Source organism: Sinocyclocheilus rhinocerous, unplaced genomic scaffold (genome assembly GCF_001515625.1).
Source record: "Sinocyclocheilus rhinocerous isolate Xijiao unplaced genomic scaffold, SAMN03320098_v1.1 scaffold1233, whole genome shotgun sequence".
In the NCBI taxonomy this organism is placed as follows: domain Eukaryota; kingdom Metazoa; phylum Chordata; class Actinopteri; order Cypriniformes; family Cyprinidae; genus Sinocyclocheilus; species Sinocyclocheilus rhinocerous.
The window spans coordinates 556,363-563,987 of record NW_015639524.1 but is presented as its reverse complement, the minus strand read 5'-3'; the positions used below and the strand labels follow the sequence as shown (position 1 = coordinate 563,987).

The 7,625-nt window shown below is 36.6% G+C and overlaps 1 protein-coding gene across 3 annotated transcripts in view; it reads right to left on the bottom strand.

The window, feature by feature from the left end:
- The window catches only part of LOC107751334 (ATP-binding cassette sub-family A member 1-like), a 37,183-nt gene that overhangs the window by 24,686 nt on the left and 4,872 nt on the right, over window positions 1-7,625 (bottom strand). The window contains exons 1-4 of one of the 3 annotated variants that reach the window (XM_016567020.1): window positions 6,473-6,608; window positions 6,242-6,360; window positions 1,816-1,937; window positions 1,082-1,273 (exon numbers count right to left, since the gene is read on the bottom strand). In XM_016567020.1, the coding sequence (XP_016422506.1) occupies window positions 1,082-1,273; window positions 1,816-1,937; window positions 6,242-6,360; window positions 6,473-6,594 (555 nt within the window). In that variant the 5' untranslated portion in view covers window positions 6,595-6,608. Of the gene's footprint in view, window positions 1-1,081; window positions 1,274-1,815; window positions 1,938-5,750; window positions 5,798-6,241; window positions 6,361-6,472; window positions 6,609-7,625 lie in introns of those variants that run through there. The other 2 variants (XM_016567023.1, XM_016567022.1) reach the window with 2 other exon arrangements.

Here is a 7,625-nt window from a genome sequence, read left to right as displayed (position 1 = left end):
TATATATATATATATTGGTATTTGTTTTTTTGTTTGTTTTTTTTGTTTACATTAAGTTATTAGATAACTATGTAATTTAAATATTATAATATACATAAACCTGAAGAAAAAGGTTAAGTCATTTACAATATTGTGTGACTCGGTTTATATGACTGTTAAATCAATCTAGTTGCTCATGTTAGTTCTTGTATCTAATTTGCATGTCTGTAAGTGATCAAAGAACCATTCATTCCATGCATTTTATGTGCCATTGGCAAGCAAAATCAAACTAAGATGACATATTTATCTGGTTTTCCACTGCACTTCACTTCCCAAGAATCCCAATGATGAGTCAAAATTATCTTTTATTGACCAGTGTGATCTATGAGTCAAACTGACATATTTCTTTTCAATGTGCATAGGAAGAAGTAGAAGACAGGAACTGAAGCTGTTCAAATGTGTTGTAACTTCCATCTGTGCCTTCAGGCTATATATTAAAGTAGGTGTGTAGAGTAACATGCAATGACATGCATCCTCCCACGCGCTTCATAACCAGCTAGCTCACTCTTTCATTTTCCTTTCTCTGTTTTAGCTGGTTGTTGAGTTGTTTGTGTCTCAGCTCAGTGCATGCCAATGATAAAGTCACCTGGTTCTGTTTTTAACAACTCAGCAACAGTAGGCACCGTCAGAATAAAAGTCCCGCCTCGAATGCATCGGCCAAACAGGAAAACGTATCGGCCGATGCCGATATTTAAAAAATGCCAAATATCGGCCGATATATCGGTCGACCACTAATACTAATAATAATAATAATAATAAATTCCACCCAAATAAAAAAAAGGAAATTGTAATACTATTATTATTAATTTCTGGGGGTTTTTTTCTTTTGATTTTCGGGTAGAATTAATGACATGGACAAATTCTTTATAGTTTTTATTCGATTATGATACATTTAATATATGATAATTTAAGTGACTTCACAGTATTGAATATTTATTATTAAATATTTTTATGGTAATACCAAATTTGTTTGTTTGTTGGATTCTTTGAAAACATGTGTATCAGATATGTTCATTTTGATTCACTGTACCATTTTTCTTACCCTAATAGGTTTGAGGAAATCCAAGTTGGACTTGAAGTGTCTCTCGGCCTGGTCTAGCCAGCTATTGGGAGAGCTGCAGATGAGGTCCTGGGTGAATCTCGCCACCCTTTCGTCTGGGATGCTCACAAAATCCTCAAGTGTGGTGGTGCTGCACATGTCTCTCAGATGGACGCCAAAACCTTTGATCAGCACCTAAAACATGAGGAGCATCGTGATAAGCGGTAGATGTGACAGCAGATAAAAGGTGTTCATGTGATCCGTGAGGGGTTTTGGAGATAGAAGGTGACAGAGCTGTTCATATGACGAGTTTGTTATCAGGGCAGGGACATTATAAGGCACTTAGCCTAGATGCCTTAAATACACATCACGAGGGTACATTAGGGTAAAACTAGGCTGCCTATGGTCATTTATGAGGACTGTAGATTGTGTAATGCCCTGAGGGCATGTCTCACAGTTAACAGCTGTTGATTTACAAACAAAAATGAAGTTGCATGCTGGTTTCCTCTCTTTAACTGATTCCTAGGGGCAATTTAACAGCATGTGTGGGGTAAACTATTAAAACCAACCTAGAAACAATGCCTATGCCTTACAAACTCTATACAATTAATTACAGTACTGCAAGTGTGAAGTTTAGGTCTTTTTTTCCGCTTGGGCATGGAAGAAGTGGGACAATGGAAAACTACAATAGTCATGGTCACCATTTATTCTTTAAAATAATGCTTTTCCATTCTCACCTTTTCAAGATTCACATCAGCTTCCAGCACATTCTGTACATAATTATGGGAAAAGGAGGCGTTTTGTTGGAGGAACGTGGAAAGGGTTTCATTTTCACGCAGGAAGTCCTTCAGTTTGAAACCTAAGGACAAACATACCACTTTAGTGTGTGTGTGTGTGTGTTAAGCAATGCTTTACAAAACCACTATACAATGGCTGTAGTTATCGGTTTTCAGCAATCTGACCAGACTTTTAATTTAAGAAGACCTGCCTCCACATTTCAGGATTATTGTTTTTGGAAACACACCCCATTTTCCATTAGTTTACATTTACTTCGCATTCTTACAAAACCTCAAACTTTTATTTCTCCTGTACATGCGCACACTTGCTGAAATTCAGCGCTGATCATTCAGGTGTGGAGCCTTTGTGAGTGTTAACTACATACTCGTGTGCTCTCCTTAAATTTCATTCCTCTTTCAAAGTTCAAGTGCATGTCTGAGCAGGCCAGCTAGAACGGTTCACCTGGGCGTGGAAAGAAACGTCGACTGATTCATCGTGTGATTCCACAAACAATGTACATGGAGTCTAGTTGCCTAAATGGTCTGGAATCTAAAACAGGGGTTGAAGTAGGCCACACAAATCCAGAAAAATTGGACAGTCTTGTAAAAGACTCCCCTTCCTTCCTTAAATATGTGGCATTACACTATCATTCAATAGTTTGAAGTTTTTTTTTTTAAAGAAATTAATACTTTTATTTAGCGAAAGGACCCATTAAACTGATCAAAAGTGACAATAAAACATGACATATTGACATTGTTACAAATGATTTTAATTTTAAGTAAATGGTGTTCATTTAAACTTTCTGTTCTTCAAAGAAACAGTTTTCAACAATCATAATAAGAAATGTTTCTTGAGCAGCAATTCTGAAGGGTCATGTGACACTGAAGACTGGAGTAATGATGCTGAAAATTCAACTTTGTCATCACATGAATAAATTACATTTTAAATTATATTAAAATAGAAAGCAGCTGTTTTAAATAGTAATAATATTACACAAAATTACTGTTTTTACTGTATTTTTATTTATTTTCTTTATTTTTTAATCAAATAAAACCTTGGTAAGCAAAAAAAGACTTCTCTAAAAAAACATAAATTTTACAGACCTGAAACTTTTGAATGATAAAGTAGTTCCTTGATTATATGAATCTTACAGAAATAAGTACATTTTTACATTATCTGATGAATATGATGAGTCACAATCGAAACAAAAAACCTCAAATGCGGAGATGGATCCGCTGAAATTCAAAGTCTGGTCAAATTGAAAGTTTTTCAGATCCCTTTTTTTTGATGGAAATACCTAAGTGGGGTCAAGTCTGTAAATTTGGGGACATCTCTCATGTTGCTAGACATTGGCCTCCTCCTCCAATTCATACACCTAAAGTCCTACCTGTTGTGTATGGAAAAGTGTAGCCATTCACACCTATCTAACAACTACCTGCGATAACCCTCACCCAGAGCAGCCCAACTGTCTCCATGTCTTCCATCTGTGCTGTTCAGGAAAACAAATGCTGGAAATGTGTCCATTGCTAGGGAGGGGCGAACCCCCAGGAGGTGGCAGATTCCTGAACTATTCAATCGCTTCCCCAGTAACCATTCTTTTGAAAAGAGGGTAAAGGGGGAGAAATAGGGGAGTAAAATGGGGCCTGAAAAGACATGTGCAAGGATCTTCTGTAAAGTCATGGCCAATTACATCTGTTAGGCCTTTTTAGATAGGACAGGTATATGCAAGCTTAAAATGAGAAGGTCTAGTCTAAATGAGCCGTGGTGAAATCAAGATATGTATACGTAATACAGGGGTTTCCAAAACCCTTAATCCAGTTCTCAGATTTTAACTTATGTCTTGAAATTTACACTGACATTCAAATGTTTGGGGTTGGTACGATTTTTTTAATGTCTTTGAAAGTTATGCTCACCAAGACTGTATTTATTTGATCAAAAATATAAAACACTGAAATTGTGAAATTTTATTATCATTTAAAATAACTGTTTTCTATTTTAATATATTTTAAGTGATAGCCATCAGGACAGCTAGGTGAATATAAAAGTCATATGCTCAAATAAACCCTTAATAACCAAAGAAAAACCTATTACATTATTCTTTTGGCTACCATTACAACAATTAGCATAAAATTTTCTGCCTGAATGTTTACAGATTATCATTTAAAATAACTGTTTTCTATTTTAATATATTTTAAGTGATAGCCATCAGGACAGCTAGGTGAATATAAAAGTCATATGCTCAAATAAACCCTTAATAACCAAAGAAAACCTATTACATTATTCTTTTGGCTACCATTACAACAATTAGCATAACATTTTCTGCCTGAATGTTTACAACATTGTACGCCATTATGAGGATAGTGTAAAGCAGCTATTTAAAGTTCTTTGTGAATTCAGCATCACAGCTAATCATAGCAAATGATGTAGGTGTGAATGGGTTCAAGCGATAACTATAACCTAAACCCGAAGAACTCAACACTTTCATGTCTGTTGCCATTAGTTGTAATCAAAAGAGGAGAATAAAGACAGAAATGAATGAGATCGCAGCATGCGGATGCAACGATAAGCCCCACAATGAGTGGATGGCGAGTTCAAAGCATTCCTATTGTCATGCACGACAGTGTGAGACACAATAATGAAGCTTTAATTTGAACAGGTGGACCTGACATGGCTCTTTTTGTTCAAGACTTTTCTGAAACTAGATTTTTAAAATTACTTTGGAGCAACAGGAATGTTTATTATAGTTAACTGTGAATTTAGGTCAATTTTGCATCAATTTGATCCTGTTTTTGTCTGTACGGCTCTGAAAACAGTTAAGTCATCTACCCATTTCACTCTGTCACAGATCTAAAAATGTCATCATACTTCACTTTTTGGTAAATGCATTCTATATATTGTTACTGCGGACGTTTTGTGATGGCGTCTGTGCAACCTTTTCTCCATTAGGCAGAGAAATGCAATTAAAGCTCACTTAGCGTGAGAAGAGAAGTCTGTGAACGGGAAGACACTAAGTGAATAGGGCAGGTAATGCTAGAGGACTGGATTCTGGGATGTGTGCATATTTACACCCACACTGGCTCTGAAAGTGACTTGCCATGGCTTGTATGAAGGGCTTGATCCTTCATTCAGCCACCCACCTCCTCCTGTGTCAGTTGAAAAATTTCACTATCCCAACAAATCCTCACAGACTGACGGGCCTTAACCTTTTGCTTATATATTCACAAGGATTAACTGATAATTCGAATGAGTCACTTTATGCTAGGGGTAGTGTTTGCTATGGAAGAGTACAATTACTGAAAAGGGCAAAAAACATGACGTAGTTCAGCCAAAAATGAAAAACATGTCTTTTATTCACTCTTATGTCATTGCAAACCCACATGACTCTATTTCCTTGGTGGAACATAAAAAGGAAAAGCTAAAATGTAAGTATTTAAGTCATTTTTTACTAAAAAACTAAGCTGCAGGGCTCACTTGGTCTCATTTGGTCAATTGCATATTCAAACTTGATGAAAATGTCAAGTTTGTGTTGTTTATGTTCTTAATGGTTTCTTAAAGGGGTCCTATTTAGTATGAGAGCCTGTTCTAGTACACCCCCAAAACAAAATCAAGACTTTGTAAATGAGAATAATAGGACCCCTTTAACTTCGAAGTCTGAATATAAATGAATATCATAAGTTATCATATGGCTTTAGAAGACTTGGAATACAGCACACAAGTCATGTGGATCACTAATAATGTTTTTTGTCCTTTTTAGAGCTTGGTCACTTTATGTTTTCACTTTATGGAAAAAAAAACAGCATTTGATATTTGGAAACACATGAGGATGAATTTTCAGGTAAGCTATTTCTTTAAGAAAATGTGATGTTTTCACTCTAGGCAATTCTACTGTACTCACCAGATGTGTTATTTTGCATGACTTTTACTGCACTGATAAGCTCCTTGAATCCGGGGCCTTCATTTGATACAGGAACAATTCAAGCCGTTCATGCCAGACTGGGGAGAGAGGTGTTGTAATAATGTAAAATATGTGAAAAATAATGTGTTTTTCGAACAACCTAGTATGAGAGCCTGTTCTAGTACACCCCCAAAACAAAATCAAGACTTTGTAAATGAGAATAATAGGACCCCTTTAACTTCGAAGTCTGAATATAAATGAATATCATAAGTTATCATATGGCTTTAGAAGACTTGGAATACAGCACACAAGTCATGTGGATCACTAATAATGTTTTTTGTCCTTTTTAGAGCTTGGTCACTTTATGTTTTCACTTTATGGAAAAAAAAACAGCATTTGATGTTTGGAAACACATGAGGATGAATTTTCAGGTAAGCTATTTCTTTAAGAAAATGTGATGTTTTCACTCTAGGCAATTCTACTGTACTCACCAGATGTGTTATTTTGCATGACTTTTACTGCACTGATAAGCTCCTTGAATCCGTCTAAGCTCTTGTCATTTTGACTGTACAGTAAGATTTTCTTGGCATCAGAAAACAGACGTGAGATTCTGAAAAAGAAATCAGAATTACTACCAAATTGCACTTAAGTGTTTTATATTACATATAATTGGCCACATTATAGGGTTATTTCGAAATCTTCAGCTGTAGGCAACAACTTACATAGAATCATTAAAGTTCCCAACGACTCCTGGAGATTCCCCAGGGGTTGGGTGTCGGAAGCATGGATTGTTGGCATTGCAGACAATGCCCTGGATCCAGGGCAGGGTGCCTGCTGAGGGCATGGCTTTATTGGGAAAGTGACCTGTAACAAATAAAGGAAGACAAAATGAACTACCTCATTGAGGAGGGTTGAAAAGAGAGTTTCCACATTAAGGCTTTCTTGGAGAGCAGAAGAGAAGAAAGTGTACACGATACAACCAGCATAATCAAGACACTGACATAGACTGATGATATCAGAAAAGTTGCAAAAAAGCTTGTTTTCCAGTAAAACCACAATCCCTCTCTTTTTTCCCCTAGATAATGCATTCTCGACTTCAAAAGTGCATCTACTTCATATATGATGATTGATCCTGATAACAGGGATACGTTATCAGATTGACATCCAACTGCATGGACATGATGTGCCAGATGAGATTTTCCTTACTTCTACATCCCAGTGCTGCGGCCCATCCCCATATACAGTCCAGATAATTGATGTGTACCCTTAGACTGCCTTATCTTCCCACAGACCTAAAAAACATCAGCAAATAACTCTAACTCCCTGGAGCATGCGTACTCTACGAGGGGACCTTATCGAGTGATTACCTAAGCAGTATATGTGACCTATGTCCCCCCACAGTCTCACTGTTATTTCTGTAATGAGTCTAATATGTCGGTCTGCTATCAGTCAACCTTAAGACTGCCAGCTGCTCCACTGCTGAGCACAGCAAAGATAAGATAATACTTAAAGGGGTCATATGATGCGATTTCAATTTTTCCTTTCTCTTTGGAGTGTTACAAGCTCTTGGTCCATAAAGAAGATCTGTAAAGTTGCAAAGACTAAAGTCTCAAATCCAAAGAGATATTCTTTATAAAAGTTAAGAGTCAGCCACACCTACCTAAAACGGCTCGTTCTAACACACCCACACATTTCTACCTCACTATGTGGGAAGATTTGCATAACACCGCCCAAATGTTCACACAAAGAAAGAAGGAGTAACTTTTATTCTCGCTGTAATATTGAAAAGTGAAAAGTGAAAAAGTGAAAAGTGACGTGACATGTGGCCAAGTATGGTGACCCATACTCGGAATTAGTGCTCTGCATTTATCCCAT